At 44.8% G+C, this 21,498-nt stretch overlaps 1 protein-coding gene across 1 annotated transcript in view; it reads left to right on the top strand.

The window, feature by feature from the left end:
* Positions 1 to 18,366: 18,366 nt before the first annotated feature.
* The window catches only part of CHST7 (carbohydrate sulfotransferase 7), a 29,364-nt gene continuing 26,232 nt past the window's right edge, over positions 18,367 to 21,498 (top strand). The window contains exon 1 of the mRNA XM_038587289.1: positions 18,367 to 20,246. Within this exon, the coding sequence (XP_038443217.1) occupies positions 18,754 to 20,214 (1,461 nt within the window). The 5' untranslated portion in view covers positions 18,367 to 18,753 and the 3' untranslated portion in view covers positions 20,215 to 20,246. The remainder of the gene's footprint in view (positions 20,247 to 21,498) is intronic.

Consider the following 21,498-nt stretch of genomic DNA (forward strand, 5'->3'; position numbering starts at 1 on the left):
ACACTCCACTCCACCTTTCCCCCAGTTCCTGGAAACCTCTAATCTACTTTCTCTCTCTATGGATTTATCCATTCTGAATATTTCATATAAATGGAACCGTATAATATGTGGCATTTTTGTGTCTGGCTCTTTTCACTTAGCATGATGTTTTCAAGGTTCATCTATGTCATACAATTTATCAGTAGTCCTTTCCTTTTTATAGTTGGATAATATACCACTGTATGTATACACCACACTTTGTTTATTCATTCATCAGATGATGGACATCTGGGTTGTTTCCTCCTATAGGTTGAACACCTATTTTCAATTCTTTGGGGTATATACTGGTCTTAGTTCTGTTCAGGCTGCCATAACAAAATACCACATGGAAGATGGCTTAAACAAGAGAAATTTTTCTTATGGTTCTGAAGGCTGTAATTCTGAGGTTAAGGTGCCGGCATAATGAGTTTCTGGTGAGAATTCTCTCCCTGGCTTGTAGATGGCCACCTTCTTACTATATCATCACATGACCTTTCCTCAGTGCCTGCACATGAAGAGAGAGACTGCTTTCTGGTATTTCTCTTTTTTTAAGATTTTATTTATTTATTTAACAGAGAGAGCACAAGCAGGAGGAAAGTCAGTGGGAGAGGGAGAAGCAGACTCCCTGCTGAGTAGGGAGCCCAACGTGGGGCTCTATCCCAGGACCCCGGGATCATGACCTGAACTGAAGGCAAAGGCTTAACCAACTGAGCCACCCAAGTGCCCCGGATATCTCTTCTTATAAGGACACAAATTCTATCAGACCCCACCCGTAAGACCTCATTTCATGCTCATTACTTTCTTAGAGGCCTCATTTCTAAATAGTGACATGGTGGGGGGATGTTTAGGACTTCAGCATATTAATTGGTGGGGGGAAATGGGGCACAAACATTCAGTCCATAACAATACTTAAGAGTAAAATTGCTGGGTCATATGGTAATTATATGTTTAACTTATTGGGGAACCACCAAATTATTTTTCACAGTAGCTATAACATTTTACATTCCACCAGCAACACATAAGGGTTCCAATTTCTCTACATCCTCACCAACCCTTGTTATTTTATGTTTTTTTTAAAAAAAAAAAAACTATTAGTCATCCTAGTGGGTGCTAAGTGACATTTCATTGTGGCATTTGTTTGTACTTCTCTAATGACTAATCATGTTGGCATCTATTCAGTTGCTTATTGACAATTTTATATATTTTCTTTGAGATATATCTGTTCAAGTCCTTTGCCTATTTTTAACTGGGTTGTTTCTTTTTTGGTAAAGTTGTAAGAGTTTTTTATATATAAATTATGGATAGGAAAACGTTACCAGACATATGATTTGAAAATATTTTCTCCCATTCTGTGGGTTGTCTTTTCATTTTCTTGGCTGTGTCCCTTGATGCACAAAAGTTTTAAATTTTGATGAAGTCCAATTTTTATTTTTTTGGTGTTTTGCTGTCATACCAATGAAACCATTGCCAAATTGTTATGAGGATTTCCCCCTATGTTTATTGCTAAGGGTTTTAGGATTTTAGCTCTAATACTTAGGCTTTTTTAAAATCCATTTTGAGTTGGTTTTTGTATATGGTATGAGGCAAAGGCATAGATTCATTCTTTTGCATGTGGATATCCAGTTGTCCCAGCACTATTTGTTGAAAAGACTATTCTTTTCCCCATTGAATGGTCTTGGCACACTTGTCAAAAATCAATTGGCCATAGATGTGTGGATTTATTTTGGACTCCCAATTTCATTCTCTTGATCTATATGTCTATCCTTATCTACATTGTTTTTATTACCATGGCTTTGTAGTAAGTTTTGATATCAGGAAATGTTAGTCCTCCTATTTTGTTTCTCTTTTTCAAGACTATTTTGGCTACTGATGGTCCCTTGAAATTCCATAAGAATTTTAGGATCAGCTTTCTTATTTCTGCAAAAAATAAAAAGGTCATTGGGATTTTGATAGGGATTGTTTTTAACCTACAAATTTCTTTGGTTGATTGTTGCCATCTTAACAATATTAAGTCTTTTAAGCCATGGACATGAGACATTTTTCCATTTATTTAGGTCTTCTTTAATTACTTTCAATGTTTTGTAGCTTTCAGTGTACAAGTCTTTCACCCTTTTTAAAAAAGATTTTATTTATTTATTTGACAGAGAGAGAGAGAGAGAGGTAGAGAGGAAACAAGCATGGGAAGAGAGAGCAAGAGAGGGAGAAGCAGGCTCCCCACTGAGCAGGAAGCCTGATGTGGGGTTCAATCCCAGGACCCTGGGATCATGACCTGAGCTGAAGGTAAACGCTGAGCCAACTGAGCTACCCAGGTGCCCTATCTTACACCTTTTTGACTAAATTTATTCCTAAGTATTTTATTCTTTTGATGTTACTGTAAATGGAATCCTTTGATTTCCTTTTTGGATTTTTCATTGCTAGTATATAAAAATACAACTGATTTTTGCATATTGATAATGTGCCCTGCAACTTTGCTGGTTTTGTTTATTAGCTCTAATAGCTTTTTTGTGTGGGGATTCTTTAGGATTTTCTCTTTTATTGGATGATGTCATCTGTGATTAGAGATAGTTGTACTTTTTTCTTTCCAATTTAGATGCCTTTTTTTTTTCTTGCCTAATCGCTCTGGGCTAGAATTTCCAGGGCAGTGTTGAATTGCAGTAACAAAAGGAGACATCCTTGTCTGGTTCCTAATCTTAGAGGGAAAGCTTTTAATATTTCACCATTGAGGACGATGTTAACTCTGAGTTTTTCATAAATGCCTTTTATTATGTTAAGGAAGTTTTCTTCCTGGTTTACTTTTTTTATCATAAAAGAGTGTTGGGTAATTTCAAATGCTTTTCTGCATTCATTGAGATTATCATGTGGTTTTTTTCCTTCATTCTATTGTTGTGCTGCATTATATTGATTTATTTTCATATGTTGAACCATCCTTATGTTCCTGGGGTAAATCCCACTTAGTCTGCCTTCGGCTGGGTCATGATCCAAGAGTCCTGGGATCAGGCTCCCTGCTCAGCATGGAGCTTCTCCTTCTCCCCTCTGCTCCTCCCCGACCACTTATGCTTGCTCTCTCTCACTCTCTATCCGAAATAAATAAATAAAATCTTTAAAAAAATCCCACTTAGTCATGGTGGGCCTAACATGTTGCTGGATTTGGTTTTCTAGTATTTCGTTGGGAATTTTAAATCTATATTCTTAAAGGATAATAGCTTGTGATTTTCTTTTCTTGGAGTTTCTTTGTCTGGGTTGGGTATCAGAATGAATTGGAAAGTGTCATTTCCTTTCCTATTCTGGAAATTTGGAAAAGGATTAGCATTAATTCTTTAAATGTTTGCTAGCACTCATTAACAAAGCCATCTGATGTTTGACTTTTCTTTGATGGAAGTTTTTTTAAAAGATTTTTTATTTATTCATTCGTGAGAGACAAAGAGAGAGAGGCAGAAACATAGGCAAAGGGAAAAGCAGGCACTCGTTCCCAGGACCCCGGGAACACAACCTGAGCCAAAAGAAGATGCTGAGCCACTGGTGAGCCACTGAGCCACCCAGGTGGCCTGTCTATTCAAATCTTCTGCCCATTTTTTAATTGGATTATTCTTTTTGGGGGTGTTGAGTTTTGAAGTTCTCTGTATATCTTGGATACTAACCCTTTATCAGATGTGTGGTGATATTACACATCCGGTCTCTCTGTTGTGTAGTTTTTCCATTAGAGCCTTTCTCATCGTAAACGTTAATCGTACTTCTTTTTCTGATAACAGCTTTTTTGAAGAATAATTTATGTACTGCACAATTCACCCATTTAAAGTGTGTGATTTAATGGTTTCTAGTATATTCACAGAGCTGTGCAAAATCACCCAAAATTAATTTTAAATTAATTTTAGTACATTGTTATAAACACAAAAAGAAATCTTGTACTCTTTAGCTGTCACACTCCCGATACCCCACTCCCCTCCCCAGCCCTCCGTGACCACTATTCTGCCTTCTTGTCTTTATAGATTTTCCAATTCTGGACATTTCATAAAAATAGGATCATACAATATGTGGTCTTTTGTGACTGGCTTCCTTCACTTAGTATAAAGTATTCGAAGTTCATCCATGTTGTAGCATGTATCAGCAATTCACTTCATTTTATGGAGGAATAATATTCCATCTATGAATCTACCATATTTTGTTTATCCATTCGTCAGTTGATAGATTTTTGTGTTGTTTCCACTTTGGGCTAGTATGAATGATGTTGCCATGAATATTCATGTACAAGTTTTTGTGTGTACATATGCCTTTACTTCTCTTGGATTATATACTTAAAAGTGAAATGCTGAGTCAAATGTTAACTCTATATTTAAATTTTAAGAAACTGCCAGAATGTTTTCCAAAGTGGCTGCACCATTTTACATTCCCACCAGGAGTGTATGTAGCTTCTGATTTCTCCATATCCTCATCAACTGTTCTAATATCTGACTTTGATAATAGCCATCCTAGTGGGTGTATATTGGTATCTCACTGTGATTTTATTTGTGTTTCCCTGAGAGATAATGATCTTGAGCATATTTTCATGTGCTTATTGGACATTTCTGTATCTTCTTTGGAGAAATGTCTATTCAGATCCTTTACCTGATGCCTTTATTTTTGAAAGATAGCTTTGCTGGATATGGAATTCCATATCCAGATTTTTTTTTTCTTTTGACATTTTTTAAAGTAAGCTCTAGGCCCAATGTGGGGCCTAGAACTCAAAACCCCAAGATCAAGAACTCAAAACCCCAAGATCAAGAGCAGCATGCTGTACCAATTGAGCCAGCCAGGCTCCCCATTCTGGCACTTTGAGTACATCATACCACAGCCTTTGGCCTCTGTTGTTGAGAAGTCATTGTGAACCAGTTGTATGTGATGTGGTTTCCTTGTACCTGATGAATCATTTTTCTCTTGTGGCTTTTTGGATTTTATCTTTGGCTTCTAACGGTTTGAACATGATGTATTAAGATTTGGAACTCTTTGTGTTTATCCTACAGGGAATTCATTGAACTTAGTTTGCATGTAGATTAATGACTTTCATCAAATTTGGCATGGTTTTAGCCACTATTTCTGAAATGTTTTTGTCTGCCCCCCCTCTCCCTTTCCTCTCCTTCTAGTCAATTTCCAGAGTCCTGAAGTGGTTTTGTACCTTGGTCTGTTTTATCATTGCTTTTTGAGGAAGGGATTTGTTGAGTTTCTCACTAAGCCATTTTGGAAGTCCCACCTCTACAGTAGCTGATTTTAATACCTAACATCTCCATATTAAGTGCTAACTACAAACAACTGAAAATAGAAGACATGTGGTCCTGGGAAGTAGCTGCTTGTTAAAACATTTTAAAGGATACTCGGTTCTGAATTGCCCATTGGAGAAAGCGTATCTTCAAATACAGTGGTGAGTAGTATTGGCCTATGTGATCTGGTAATTCTTCACTGGCTGAACTAGTGTAATCATCTTGCTAAAAGAAAAGCTATGTAGTTCTAAGTAGTTAGTCATGTTGACTAGAAAGAACAGTCACACAACAAAGTTGAATTGTACGTATTTTCTTCCTCCAGCAGATGGTGACATTTTATAGAGTACGGATAAATTGTCCAGAAAAACCAGCGAGCTAAGTGACTAAAATAGAATTATCTTTATCTCATTTCTCCTTTACTCTATCTTGAACTCCTTTACAAAAAAAAAAAAAAGCATTCATCAAGAAGTTAAATCTATAAAAGGAAACTAAGAACAATAAAAAAAATCATCACTGGGATTCCTGGTGGCTCAGCAGTTGAGCATCTGCCTTTGGCTCAGGGTGTGATTGATCCTGGTATCCAGGATCGAGTCCCGCATCAGGCTCTCCGCAGGAGCCTGCTCCTCCCTCTGCTTATATCTCTGCCTCTCTCTGTGTGTGTCTCTCATGAATAAATAAAATCTTTTTTAAAATTAAAATAATAAAAAATAATAAAAAATCACTAACACAGACAGTAAAAATTTTTGACTTCTTCAGTGCCTAGTTGCATAGTGTTTTTACTAGATATTTTCTCCCATAGCCTCAGGTCACATCAGCCTGCCTACATGCAAAAATAGAACAGCCAGAACAAAATGCTAAAGGGGGCAAATGTCCACCTTTGATTTTCTTCATTTCTTTCTTCCTTGCAGGCCCCTCATTCCTCTCTGTTTCCCAAATTAGTACTTTTTTTTAAAGATTTTATTTACTTATTTGACACAAAGAGAAAGAAAGTACAAGTAGAGGGAGTGAAAGGCAGGGGGAGAGGGAGAAGCAGGTTCCCCCACTGAGTAGGGAGCTAGACAGGGGACTCAATTCCAGGACCCTGGGATCACAACTTGAGCCGAAGGCAGATGCTCAACCAACTGAGCCACCCAGGCGCCCCTCAAATTAGTTCTTTAGAATTATTTCTCCCTTCTTTTAAGTTCAATGCATTAATGTTTGCTTCCCTAGTTTCTAACCTTGAGTGCAGAATCTAATTTGAATTCATTCTTTGGTGTATGTAATTCATAGTTTCCACTTAATGTGCTAGCTACACCAGGGGATTAAATTCACGAGTTCAAACCAAACATCAATTGAGCATCTCTTATGTTTCAAGTTTAATTACAGAGCTCAGAGTCTGTCTAGTAAGGGATACAAACTCAAATGATATGTAAGAGGTGTTTCAGTGCAGGTTTGCACAAGATTCCATGGGAACTCAGAAAATGAATTATTAAATCTGTTGAGGGAATTTTATATGTGATTCATATATATATTCATATATATATAAATATATATATTTATATTCAACTCAGAGTGGGATATCATAAAAGTGCACAAAGGGCATTTCTTTTTTTTTTAATTTTTATTTTATTTTATTTATGATAGTCATATCACAGAGAGAGAGAGAGAGAGAGAGAGAAGCAGGCTTCATGCACCGGGAGCCCAACGTGGGATTCGATCCCAGATCTCCAGGATCGCGCCCTGGGCCAAAGGCAGGCGCTAAACCACTGCGCCACCCAGGGATCCCGCAAAGGGCATTTCAGGTAGAACAACTTGAGCTCAGATTTGGAAGTGTCCATTAAGCATTTTTGCTAAAACTGGAAGAGTCTGGGTAGAACATGCAGCATAAAACACACGCATGCCAACAGAATTGGAGGGGAGGATGGAAGAGAATGAGGAAGGCAGTGGTGGGAAGTGAAAACATGGAGATTGAGGCCAGACTGTGAAACTCTGAGGAGGCATGCTAAGGAGGAAGAATAGCACTGTCTTATAAAGGTGTGGAGGCACTAAAGGATGGAAGTGGAGAGTCCAATTAAGAGATGATGGATCGAACAAAGCTAGAGGGGAAAAACACAGTGTGGCTGATGAGTGGTAACATCTTGCAGGGGGGAAAAGACTAATGATGGAGGCATATTTAAGAGAAATTCACATGATAGACTTTGTGGGCCAGGATGAATGACTGGATGTGGTGCCCGAGAAAAGAGGAGGTGTGTACAAAGATGACTGTGAGGTGTCTAATTCTGGCATCTTGGTGTGTAACGATTGGATTGCTCAAAACAGGAAATTCATGAGGATAGTAGATTTGTGGAGGTTGTAAAGAATTTGGTTCGGGATGAAATGAGTTTGAGGTTCCTGGGAGGCATCCAGGTGAAGCTGCTGAGACAGAAGTGGAAATATAAGAGTAACTAGAATTCAGAAAGAAATCTGAGGGGCGCCTGGGAGGCTTAGTCAGGTAAGCATCTGACTCTTTGTTTTGGCTCAGGTCATGATCTCAGGGTTGTGAGATCAAGCCCCACATAGGGTTCTGTGCTCAGCATGGAGGCTGTTTGAGATTCTCTCTCTCCCTCTCCCTTGACCCCTCCCCTTGCTCTCTCTCTCTCTCTCTCTCTCTCTAAAATAAACAAATAAATCTTTTTTTAAAAAAAAGACACTCTGCCCAAAAAAATGTTTATTTGCTGATTTGTGTTTCTGTTAGAAAATACAAAGGGACTTGGTGAGTCATTATTGGATTTCAACAGGAAATCACCATTTCTGGCCTTTGGGAGGTAGTAAAGAGGATTGAAAACTCTGGTTGTCCCTGCTATCTAGATGGTGTTGCCCTGTCCTACCCCATGTCTTTGAGTTCAATTTGTCTGTCTTTTAATTGTTTTTTTTTCTCTACAGTAAAGCACCACACACAGTGCCCACCCCTCCATCCTTGCACTGCAGTTAATTTATGTCATTAAAAACGAGGCTGCTCAGGGGCACCTCAGTGGCTCAATTGGTTAAGTGTCTGACTCTTTATTTCAGCTCCAGTCATGATCTCAGGGTCCCAGCTCTGTCTTCAGCAAGGAGTCTACTTGAGACTCTCTCCCTCTGCCCCTCCTTTCTCAATATATAAATTAATTAAGAAACAAAACAAAACAAAAAATGTGGCTGCTCTGATCCAGCCTCTTCTTCTGCCATATCCCTAATAAAATGTAGAGGCCTCTCCCTGAAGAAAAAAAACTTTGAAAATGTCAAAGCGTGGTGGATACTCTCCAGATTCTCCTTCAGGAATAAAGGAAATGTTCCCCAGCTGCTGGGAGTGGTGCCCACAGAAAGCCCTCAGCTGTCAGCCTCCTCAGGGATTGCCTTGGCTGAATAGAGCAGCCTCACCCAAAGTTCATCCTTCTATGGGTCAGCCTGCATCTAATAACTGAAAGACATGGGGCCTGTTCTCTCAACTTGGGTCAACTCTGAATAGCCATTACATTGGCAAAAGTCCCCATGTGGTAAACCAAGAGTGTTGCTGAGGTCCTTTTGCAATGCAACCCAGCATCTCCCTCTGCCCAATCCTGCATCCTTCTCATCCCTTTAACAGGTTTTGATCTCAAGAGCCCTCTTGAATAGATCTTCTGGGTGCCTATCTCCATCTCAGAGTCTGCTTCAACAGAGAAGTCAGCCTGTAACAGAAAAAGAAAATAATGGGAATTCCCTCAGTGTCTCTTCAGATAATAGGGACACTGGACTTCATAATATGTATGAGGGAAAAAAATCTTCCCTAGACCTAGGCAAGACAGTGCAAACAGCTACTCTCTGCTATGGTCTTTGGCAATGGTAACATAATTTGCCTTGGACAACTGGTTTAAGGGTTGAGCATTGGCTTGAGCACTTACTTTCTAAAAATAGTGATGGGGGGCCAGGGCTGTGATAATTCTATGCATTATTTACTAGCCCTTTGGACTCTTAACTGCAGATTATCATCTGGTAGACTCTGACATGGATATCATCCTGCTGGAGTTTTTAAAAAGATTTTATTTATTTATTTATTCATGAGAGACACACAGAGAGAGGTAGAGACACAGGCAGAGGGAGAAGCAGGCTCCATGCAGGAAGTCCAATGTGGGACTTGATCCTGGGACTCTGGGAACATGCCCTGAGCCAAAGGCAGATGCTCAACCACTGAGCCACCCAGGCATCTCTAGCCTGCTGGAGTTTTATGAAGAATTGCTCTTAGGACCAACTCCTGTGAAAGGAAAGAGATAGGAAAGTAGTAGGGTTGGGCCAAGAGATAGGTGGAGCAATGATGTAGTCTCAGTGGATGCCTTGGCTGATCCTATGGGGAGCTCTGAAGATGGCATGGCCATTTAGAGCTGTCTGATGTTGAAGTGAGAGGGCTGGGATCTTATAATCCTGCATTAATCAGTTGTTGGGTGTGGGCCACCCCCAGTGGAAGCATGACTTTAGGCAAGCAGGTCTCTTCAGCTTAGGCAATCCCAAAGGGGGCTGATATCTGAGGGTTGTTTGCCAAAAGCACTCCTGGTAGCTGAAGTAAAAAGTGTCCGGAAGGGGATCTGAGTGGTTCCTTAATATATCCACCACACTGTTTAAAAGGTGAGTAACCACAGCAATCCCCTCTTTAAAGCAAAAGTTGCAAGAGATGCCAGAAATTGATGTAAATTTATTAACGATAGGAAGCTTTTAAGATACCGCTTCAATACAAGACAGATCAAATGGACAGAAAGTAAATAAGAATACAGAAGACCTAAATGACAAACTAATAAGGTATATAATTGTGGATGTAACAAGCTTTGCACCATGATAATTGGGAATACAACTTCTTCTCAAGTGCCCATGAAACAGTCATAGACACTGATCGTGTATTAAGTCACAAAGGGAGTATCAGTAGGTTGCATAAGATAGAACTGTTATAAACAACATTCTCTGATCATAATGCAATAAAACCAAAAATTCTACCTGAAAATTTAAAAATCTGTTAAGGAATTCCTGAGAGGAAGGGAAATAAAAAATGAGATTAGGGAATTTTTTTAAATAATGCTAATGAAAACACTATATATCAGAAATTATTGGATATAATTAATGAAGTGATTGGAGGAAACTGCATACCTATAGACATTGTCAGCAAATGTCAATAAATAAATAATATCAATATCAACAGAGATGAATAAATAACAAAATAAAAATGTATGAACTAAATTCCCAACTCAACACCAGAAAGAGAACAACAAAGTAAAATAAAAGCATAGGGAGGAAAGAATAAAGATAAAAGCAGAAATTAATGGGATAAAAAAGAAAAATAGCATGTTTTTACATCTATTTAGTAAACCAGAGTCCTGTTTTCTTGAAAAAATGAATCAAATAGACAAACCACTATTGTATTGACCACTATCTCTGGTTTAACATTGAAGAATTGTAGAGATAATGGATATCCTTACATTGTTCCTGATCTTAGCAGAAATTTCTCTAGTGTTCCAAGAATAAAAGGGGTGGCAGACATATACAAAATCAGAAATGACATGAGGGAAATAATCAAAGAACAATTTTAAGTCATAAGACCTTTTGTAGACCTCTATGCAAATAAATTTGAAAACATAGATGAAATGGCTAATTCTCTAAGAAAACACATTTGCTAAAATTGACCCCATCAGAGAGACAAGGCCTAAACAAATCAATTTCTTTGAAGTTATAAAAGAACTATCTCACAAAAAAGCAGTTGGCCCATATGGTTTTACAGGAGAAATTTGCCAAACATTCCCCTCCCTCACTCATATGTTTTCTCTCTCTCTCTCTCTCAAATAAATAAATAAATCTTAAAACAAAAGCAAAAACAAAGACAGCATGAAAAAGAAAATTACAAACTAAATCACTTATGAATACTGGTACAACAATACTAACTACAAAGTAAGCAGATAGAATCCAACATGACATTAAGTAAATAATACTCCATGTCTTTTTTTTTTTAAAAGATTTTATGTATTTATTCATGAGAGAGAGAGAAGCAGAGACACAGGCAGAGAGAGAAGCAGGCTCCATGCAGGGAGCCTGATGTGGGACTCGATCCTGGGACTCAAAGATCACGCCCTGCCCCAAAGGCAGGCACCAAACCGCTGAGCCACCCAGGGATCCTCCATACTCCATGTCTAATTGGGAGTTGCTCCTGAAATGGAAGTTTGGTTCAATATTATGAAATTTGTCAACATAATATACCATATTAATACATGTAAGGAGAAAAATTCTATGATTGTCTCCTTTGGTGCTAAAAAGCCTTTGACAAAATTCAACTTTCTTTCCTAATTTAAAAAACACACAAGAAAATAGAAATTGATGGATAGATACTTCCTTTACATGATAACATTTGTATGGATGTGTGAGTATGCACACCTTAATCCTAAACCTAGCATCTTACATAGTGAGAGTCACTAGGGGAATTTCTGCTACCATCAGGAGCAAGGTAAAGATACCCATTATCTCCATGACGATTTACCATTAAACTGAAGGTGTTAGCAAATAGAATCAGACAAAAGAGATTAATTAGTGACTTAATAATTTGAAAAACAGAAGTAAAACCATTTCTTTTTTTTCTTGTCATTTAACTTCTTTCTTTCTTTATTTTTTTAATTTATTTTTTATTTGTGTTCAATTTGCCAACATATAGAATAACACCCAGTGCTCATCCCATCAGTCCATTTCTATTTGCAGGTGACATAATACACCTGGAGACCTTTACAGAGTTACTAATAAAAACTAACTCAAACAATGAAAGAATTCAGTAAGTTAGCAGGATATAAAATTAACATACAGCAAAAATTAACATATAGGAACCAACTGCTCTCTGTATACAATAACCAGGTAGCAGATGTAATCTTAGAGAAAAAAAATCCATTTACAATAGAAACCAAGAAGATAAAATACTTAATAAATTGAACAAGAAATATCCTAATCTATACCATGAACATTTAAAAACACTTCTGAAAGGAACAAAAGTAGTCTTAAACAAATGGAAAGATATTCCTTTATCATGGATAGGACAAGCCATGTCAGAAAGAATAATTCTCAGGATGCCTGGGTGGCTCAGTGGTTGGGCGTCTGCCTTCGACTCAGGGTGTGATCCCAGGGTCATGGGATCGATTTTCCTCCCTAAGTTATTTTTAAAATGTACCACACTCTCAATAAAATATACCTGTGAGCTTCTATTCTGGACTTAGGTTGATACTAAAGTTTATATGGAAATATTAATTTGCAAGAATAGCTAAGTGGCCTAAGTTTCTTGAACTGGCCATGTTCTCTTCTGCTACTCCATTCCCACCTCATTAAATTTAGTCCATCTCCACCTTCAGATGTCAGCTTGGGTGTCCCTTCTGGGAAGCGTTTACTACACACATGCACACCCTGGCTGTCTAAGGCAGGCCTTTTTCTTATGCTCTCTCACAGAACTTGGGTTTCCCTCCTCCACAGCATTTGGCCTAGTTTGGGGTTATTCACACACTGGGAGACTCATTTGGTTAAAGCTGGCCTCCTCTCTTAAGCTGGACAGGTCATGAGAGCAGGGATAGGGACTGTGCTTCTCCCCATATATCTCCTCAGCCTCACACAACCTCAGCAGGTGATTGCATTTAATGCATATTTTTGAATAAATATCAAGATATGAAAAAAATGCAAAGGGAAGGTCCAGCCACTTTTGAGGAAGTTTGTTCTCCAGACCCAGGGTTTTAAAAGTATTAAAGATGTGACTTTAACACCTCTATTCATAATGTTTGAATCCTCATGAAAAAGAGAAAAAGTACCAGAATAAATGAATCAAAAGGAATATTTTTTTTGCATTTGCCCAGCCCAAATCCTCATTTTTTTCCTCAGCTGAGCCTGCAGATTCTGCTTTCCCCAGCTCCATCCATCCCTTCCTTTCCTACTGCTATCCACTTCCAGTTTTCCTCTCCTTCTGTCCCAATAGGTCTTTCTGCCTCAACCCCCATCCACCAGATCACAGCAAGATGGTTTTTGGAAAGTCATTGCTGCTAATATTACTTACTCCCTCAATAAAAATAGTCAGTAGTTTGCTTTCAAAGACCAAAGATTTTTAAAAAGTGCTTCCTCCCATCAGTCAGGCAGACAACAGATACCTGTTGAGCATCTACTATGTGCTCGACACCATCCTAAGCTCTTGCATTCAAAACTCCTAATGTGTCAGTCTACAAGCCTTCATGATTGTCTTTAAGACCAGGTGGAACCAGGATGGATTCCAAGCAGAGGAGTGACATGACTGAAATAAACCACTGATTCAAAATCAGTGTCAGGCAGGGGCCCTTGGGTGGCTCAGTTGACCAAGCACCTGACTCTTGATTTCAGGTCAAGTCACGATCTCAGGATGGTGAGATGGAGCCCCGCATGGGCTCCAAGCTCAGCGCGGCAATTCTCTCTGCCCTTCCCCCTCAGTACTCTCTCTCTCTCTCTCTCTCAAATTAACAAATAAATCTTTAAAAAAATCAAAATCAGAGGACAGCAGAGTGGAAACAGAGAGAGGCTAAGCAGTTTTTAGAGATAGGACAGAGGATGATCACCTGGGTGGTAGTATTGGCAAGGGAGAAAAATGAATGCATTAAGGGGACATGATGAGATAAAACCAACCTGACTTGGCAATGGGTTGGGTTGAGGGAAGGGGGCTGAGGGAGGGGGAGGTGCCAAAACCAACGCCTACATTTCTGATTGCATCATGGGGGAGATGATTCCCCCATTCACACATTAACACTGAAATGAACTTGAGGCCACCAAGAAGGAATGTCAGGCAGGCAACTGGATTTTTTTTTTATTTTAAAATATTTTATTTATTTATTCATGAGAGACATGGGAAGAGAGGCAGAGACATAGGCAGAGGGAGATGAAAGCTCCCTGTGGGGAGCCTGATGTGGGACTTAATCCTGGAACTCCGGGATCACGCCCTGAGCCAAAGGCAGACACTCAATCACTGAGCCACCCAGGCATCCCAGCAAGTGGATTTCTAGGTCCAGAGCTCCAAGGAGAGGTCTGGGCAGGAAATGTCTATCCATCTTATACAATTTAATTCTTACAATAACGCTGCAATAACCCTCCTAGTAGGATCACTGTTTTACAGAGCCTGGTCTCCCAAACGCTTTGCTTTGCTCTGAAGGCACAGCTGTGAAATGGGAGGAGAGTGGGGCCAGTATGATGTCCTAGAAATTGAAAGGAGTCAGTGTGGAGGCGGGAGCTGTCAGGTGTCAGATGCTATCGGCAGGTCAAAGAAGATGAGATGTGAGGATGTCCTCTGGGTTCAATAACATGGAAGCCATTGATTAGCTTAGGAAGGGCTGTTTGTACAGCAGCACGGGGCAGGAATCTAGACTGGAGCCTGCTGAGGAACGAGGAGGAGGTGAGAGCAGGGGGAGAGCAAGTATAAACAACTCCAGCAAGGAGCTGGGCTGTGAGGCTCGGGCGGAGGAAGCCGCGGTGCCAGGACAAAGGAGCAGTGAAAGGCCCGGCAGAGGGATGCAAGTCCAGGCTGGAACCCAGCCAGACTCGGCACTTGAGCTCTACACTTCGGCCTGGGGCTGCGGCCCGAAGGAAGGAGTACTTCTTTTAAGGCCATTTTTGAAATTTGTGTGCCTAGAGCAGGCACCTTCTGATTCTCATTAAAGTATGTGTCAGCAGTGCTTGTACTGCAAGAGGGTGTGAACTGATGGGATTTTTTAAGAGATACATTTAACTATGTTTAATTCGCCCATTGGTGAGAATAGTTGAGAGCATGTGGCTGAATTAACAGGAAAGAGGAGTGGTAACTGATAGCAGGTGCTGGGACATACTCTATTGTACCAGAGAGAAAGCGGTAGCAGGTCCACTCGATTAGGTGTGATAGAAATCACTTTACAGGGGCGCCTGGGTGGCTCAGGTCATGATCCCGATCCTGGGATCGGGGCACCCTGCTCAGCAGGGAGTCTGTCTCTCCCTCTGCCCCTCCCCCTGCTCGTGTTCTCCCTTTCTCAAATAAATAAATAAATAAATAAATAAATAAATAAATAAATAAATAATATCTTTTTTAAAAAAAGAAATAAGCTTACAGAAAACAACTTTTTTCTTTAATTGAAGTATAGTTGCACAATGTTAGCTTCAGGTGTATGACACAGTGATTGACAACGCTTACATTACCCTCTGCTCCCCACAAGGGTAGCTGCCATCTGCCACCATACAATGCTACTACGGTACCATTTGATTCCCGGGGCTGTGCCTTTCATCCCCATGACTGATTCATTCTGTAACTGGAAGCCTGGACCTCCCTGGAAACAACTTTATTTCTGATTGAGCTTTTTGCTGGGCTGGCAGTTTGCCTTGGTAATTCCTAGGGTTTCTCTACAAATAGGGGTGTGCCATAGATCTGGGATCTTAGGATCATTGGGTTTTGGTCCACACAGCACCTGAGCCACTCCTTGAGATCTGCTCTTCCCTGAACCATTGCCACGAGGAAGAGCTCAGATAGACCCCAAGCCTAGTATCTTACAATATGCACATCTATTATTTCTCATAATTCTGTGGGTCAGCTAGGTGGGTCTTCTGGGTCAACTCGACTGGGGCTGGAGGATGGAGTGTCCTCCTACTCAAAGTGTGGTCCTCAGAGCAGCAGCACCCAGGAGCCTATTAGGGATGTTAGGTTCTCTGGCCCCACACCAGGCCTAATGGACCTGTTTCCCCATTTTCACAAGATCCCCGGATGGTTTATGGATGCCTTAAAGTTTAGGAAACACCTGTCTGGGCTATCCTCTCTCATCTGTCTGGCAGTTGGCAGGCTGTTTGGTCTAGGCGCCTCAGCTAGTACAGCCTATTCTCCAAGCCATGTGGCTAGCCCAGGCTTCTTCAACTGGTGATCTCAGGGTTCCCAAGAGCAGCTGGGGGGGCTCTTCCCCATGGTGAAAACATTTTTCAAGCCCCTGCTTGTGTCATGTTTATTACTGTCCCATTGGCTAACGCAAGTCACAAGGCCATCCCAGAGTCCGTGTGAGTAGGCACTGCCAAAGGGTGAGGAGAGAGAAGGGGAAAATTTTGTGGTTATTTAAAAAACCGACCACACCCTCTGTGACTGGAGTTTTGGCTTTTGGAAAGAAACACCAGCGACTTTTTTGCATTCTGCTCAGCCACATTCCTCCCTTCAGGTGAGCGGAGAGCCATCTACCTGTTTAAAAGAGGAGAGGAAGGAAAAAAGTAAAAACACAGGGAAGGAGAAAAAGTGACAGCTTCATATTGGAAAATAATATCCCTGCCACAAGGGAAAAGATGGGTACAGAGGTAAATGGATGTATGGCTCGGATAGCGGAAAGTGAGAGCTTGCCTAACAGTTTCATTTTGTCTATGAAGTAGGAGGTAAGTTCATCTGCTGAAACCAGGGAGGGGGGTGCAGAGGGGGTATCAGAGGTCTGAGGAGAGCAGAGCAGGTCTGAAATAGTCATAACAGAACCTGAAACTGGGAGTTGACATGGAAAGTGTAGGACTTTAGGGACCATTTGAGGTTGATGATTTTAACTCCATCTGTCCTGTGGAGGACCTACAACTGTGTTTGCAGGTACAGAGAGAGCCCAAAGCAGGGTTTAACAGGGGGATGTTGCTAAATGAGTAAATGAAACGACAGAGAGTTTAGATTATTGGCAGAAGTGTTATTAAAATAACGGTCTGGGGTCTCTTAGCCAAATAGAAAAAAATGGGAATAAAGTGGAGGTACCAGTCAATGAGGATGGAGGGTAGAGAAGATTTGAACAAATGGATGAAAGGCCAGGACTTGTGGACAGATGGAAGGATGCTTCAGCTAGTGATTTCAGATGTGGAGTGGTTTCTCTGATTAAAAGGCCAGAGATTGGGCACCTGGGTGGCTCAGTCCATTAAGCATCTGCTTTCAGCTCAGGTCATGATCCCAGGGTCTGAGATCAAGCCCCGCACCCAGCTCCCTGCTCAGTGGGGAGTCTGCTTCTCCCTCTGCCTCTCCCCCCCCCCCCACTGGTGCTCATGCTCTCTCCCTCTCTCCACCCCCGCAAAAATAAATAAATCTTTTTAAAAAGGCTAGAGATCTTTGTGGAGATGTTCCCACTTTTCCAAAGTGAACACCTTCCCCTGGTGGAGATGAGTAGATTTGCTTTCTATCTTCCATTAACCTTACAACACCTTCCTCCAAGGAGGTGTTCATTATCCTACTGAAATAGAGCAAAAATGATCCCTTTTAGTTCTCTTTTGGATTTAGGGAACTTTAGGCTCACTCTGCCTCTTGGACTTCCTGTCACTTTTTCATCCATCATTCATTGCATAGTCCTGCTTATGGGTCCTTTTAAACACTGAGCTCCCGAGGAAGTCCACATCCTATCGTTCTAGCTCCGTAAATGTCTTTTGCTCAGGTGTCAGAACAGGCTAGATTACGCGGTGGTCACAAATGACACCCAAATCTCACAACGACAGGAGGTACAGAGATGCTAAAGATTATCTGCATTTTACAAGTGAGTAAACCGATCTTCAGAGGGTCTAGAAATGTGCTTAGCCCTCAGCGGTCAACCCCTTAAGGAACACACCATTTAAAAGTTCACCAGATGCCTGGGTGGCTCAGCGGTTGAGCATCTGCCCTTGGCTCAGACTGTGATCCCGGGGTCTCGGGATCGAGTCCCACATCAGGCCTCTCGCAGGAAGCCTGCTTCTCCCTCTCCCTATGTCTCTGCCTCTCTCTCTGTGTCTCTCCTGAGTAAATAAATTCAAAACAAGTTGACAAAGGCTACACCTTAACGATTAATTGCGCTGCGCGAAGGAGTTAGCGCCTCCAATTCCTCCCGCCCACCGCGCAATGTGCAATCGAGTATCTTTATCCCAGGGGAGAAGTTGTCGCATCCAGACCTCTGTAACACCCACCCTGGGGCTGACGGGGGCGCTGGATGTGGATAGCGACCAGGAGCCCCGCTCTCGATAGTACGGAGGCGCGTCTGCCAAGAGCAGAGCTGACCAGGCAGGGGACATAAAACAGGGGAGGCGGCGGAGTTCTCCGGGTGGGGTCCAAGTCCGGTCACTGGGTACATTCTGTACACACGAGCCCCTCCCTGCCCTGAAGTCAATTCATGAAGACTTGACTGCACTACGGAGCGGCTGGGGAAAGGTGGGGTCTGGCTCGGTGCGCCCCAACCATCATCCGCACCCCGCCGCAACCCCGCCCAGATCTGGCAGGGCCGTGGGCGATCCCGGGCGGGTAAAGACGCGGGGAGGAGCGGCGAGCTCGAAGGCGGGGCGGGCGGCCGCCAAAGCAGCCAATAGGCGGCTACCCAGCGGCGGGGCCGAGAGAGAGGGCAGGGGCGCCGCCAGCAGCACCACCGTCTCCCAAGTTCTCCGTTGTGGATGCACGGGCCCGGTCGCTCCGCTCCCCATCCCCCCGGCGCAGAGGGGCCCGAGGAGGCCGGAGGAGCGGGCTCGGACGGGATTTCGGAGGAAGGGGAGAGGACGGGCGCCCCACCCGCTCGGAGGGTGGGGGGCTCGGTGAACGATGAAGAGCCGGCGGCGGCGGCGCCGGGAGTACTGCAAGTTTGCGCTGCTGTTGGTGCTGTACACGCTGGTGCTGCTGCTCATCCCCTCCGTACTGGACGGCGGCCGCGACGGCGACAAGGGCGCCGGGCACTGCCCGGGCGTGCAGCGCAGCCTGGGAGTGTGGAGCTTGGAGGCTGCGGCGGCGGGAGAGCGAGAGCAGGGCGGGGAGGCGCGGCCGGCTGCGGAGGGGGGCGCGGGCCAATCCCCCGGGGCCCCGGGTAACCTAAGCGGCGCCGTTGGGGAGGCGCTGTCCCGCGAGAAGCAGCACATTTATGTGCATGCCACCTGGCGCACCGGCTCGTCGTTCCTGGGCGAGCTCTTTAACCAGCACCCGGACGTTTTCTACTTGTACGAGCCCATGTGGCACCTATGGCAAGCGCTGTATCCGGGCGACGCTGAGAGCCTGCAGGGCGCGCTGCGCGACATGTTGCGCTCGCTCTTCCGCTGCGACTTCTCGGTGCTGCGGCTGTACGCGCCGCCGGGGGACCCCGCCGCGCGCGCCCCGGGCGCAGCCAATCTCACCACGGCCGCGCTCTTTCGCTGGCGGACCAACAAGGTCATCTGCTCGCCGCCGCTGTGCCCCGGCGCACCCCGTGCCCGCGCTGAGGTCGGCCTCGTCGAAGATGCAGCCTGCGAGCGCAGCTGCCCGCCCGTGGCTCTACGCGCCCTGGAGGCCGAGTGCCGCAAGTATCCGGTGGTGGTCATCAAGGACGTGCGCCTCCTCGACCTGGGCGTGCTGGTGCCTCTGTTGCGTGACCCCGGCCTCAACCTGAAGGTGGTGCAACTTTTCCGCGACCCGCGGGCCGTGCACAACTCACGCCTCAAGTCCCGGCAGGGGCTGCTGCGCGAGAGCATCCAAGTGCTGCGCACCCGCCAGCGGGGCGACCGCTTCCACCGCGTGCTGCTGGCGCACGGCGTGGGCGCTCGGCCCGGGGCCCAGGCCCGCGCCCTGCCCGCCGCCCCGCGCGCCGACTTCTTCCTGACCGGCGCGCTCGAGGTGATCTGCGAAGCCTGGCTGCGCGACCTGCTGTTTGCGCGCGGCGCGCCCGCCTGGCTGCGGCGCCGCTACCTGAGGCTGCGCTACGAGGACCTGGTGCGGCAGCCGCGCACCCAGCTGCGCCGCCTGCTGCGCTTCTCCGGGCTGCGCGCGCTCGCCGCGCTCGACGCCTTCGCGCTCAACATGACGCGGGGCGCGGCCTACGGCGCCGACCGACCCTTCCACCTGTCGGCGCGCGACGCCCGCGAGGCGGTGCACGCCTGGCGCGAGCGCCTGAGCCGAGAGCAGGTGCGCCAGGTGGAGGCGGCCTGCGCTCCAGCCATGCGTCTGCTGGCCTACCCTCGCAGCGGAGAGGAGGGCGACCCGGAGCCGCCTGCGGATGAGGAGAAGCCGCCTGAGGCCGAGGTGGACGGCGCCACGTAGCCCCCCGCACCGCGCCCCCGGGACGGATCCGGGTAAGGCGGCCCCGGGCGGGACGGGGGCAAGGAAGGGTTTTGGGGGAGCTCAGACCAGCCTGTAGGGGGAAGTGTGTGTGGGGGGATGGATGCCGTCCCAGATCTCACCCCGTCTGAATAGGTCCCAGCGGGTGGGAAAGCGCCGCTGGTAGAATTTGGAAGAGAGTCGTCGGGATCTCCAGCTTAGCCAGCTGCCCCCTCCCCAGGGGAGGGCCCCGAGAGGGGTTAAGTTTGCCTGGGGCGGCACCCAGGTGTCCGCACTCCCAGGTCCCTCCGTGAAGTAGGCATTAAGGTCTGTCACCCGTTGGGATTGGGGCAAGGAGAGGGAGAGAGAAGAGGGGTGGAGAGGAGGGAAGAGGTCTGAGGAGAGTAGAGAAGGTTTGAAACAGCTATAATGGAACTTGAGACTGGAAATTGACATGAAAGGTAACTGATTTCCGGGACCATTTCGAAGCTGATCGACTTTATCTTGACACCGATCTGTACCTGTGGGGAAACTTTGCAGCAGTGTTTGCAGGCACGGGGAAAGCCCGAAGCAGGGTTTGGTGCAAAGTTAGCGACTCTCCTCCCTACCCGTAATCTGTTCCCTACTTCTCTGCCCCCGTCTCTCTAGAGCGCCGCTCCGGGTCTCCTAAGTGACCAGGCATACAGGTGTAGACAGGCCTCTCTTGCAACAGTTTTTTGCACGTGTGTGTGTCTCCTGCTGTGGTATCGCCGCAGAGTGGACTTGGCTTTCCCTTGGCTCATGGAGCATCTCCCTGCCCCCCCCCGCCCCTCACCCCCTTGCGCGGCTGGCGTTTGCAGGATATTTGACCATATCCCATCCACATCAGGTCACAAAAGCTGCCTAATCAGCTTCCTCCAGTGCCGGCCAGACCTTAGGGCTGGGCGTTCTGCACTCAGCCCCAATCCCTTTGAGAGATGGAACCTTACAGGGGCAGTAAGTAGCAGCCTCGGCTGTGCAAAGACCTCCTCCTTCCCCAACTTTTTGTGTTCTGTCTCTTTTATAAAGCGTGCATCCTAAGATGCTAAGGTGGGGGCATGTGACCCCGGCATGTGGTCAGTGTCTGGCCGCGCCGTTGTTGGGCTGAGGAAGGAGTTTGTTCTGCATGACGGTGACCTTAGCAGTCTAGTTAGTGGTATGGGAACGCGTTAACCCAAACTATTTGACTTGGAAGGGGGCAGCCTTCTGCACTGCGCTGCCAGAGGAGGAGGAAAAGCTCGGCTGGGTGGGCGGAAGTGACTTAAGTTT

Source organism: Canis lupus, chromosome X, assembly GCF_011100685.1.
Source record: "Canis lupus familiaris isolate Mischka breed German Shepherd chromosome X, alternate assembly UU_Cfam_GSD_1.0, whole genome shotgun sequence".
In the NCBI taxonomy this organism is placed as follows: domain Eukaryota; kingdom Metazoa; phylum Chordata; class Mammalia; order Carnivora; family Canidae; genus Canis; species Canis lupus.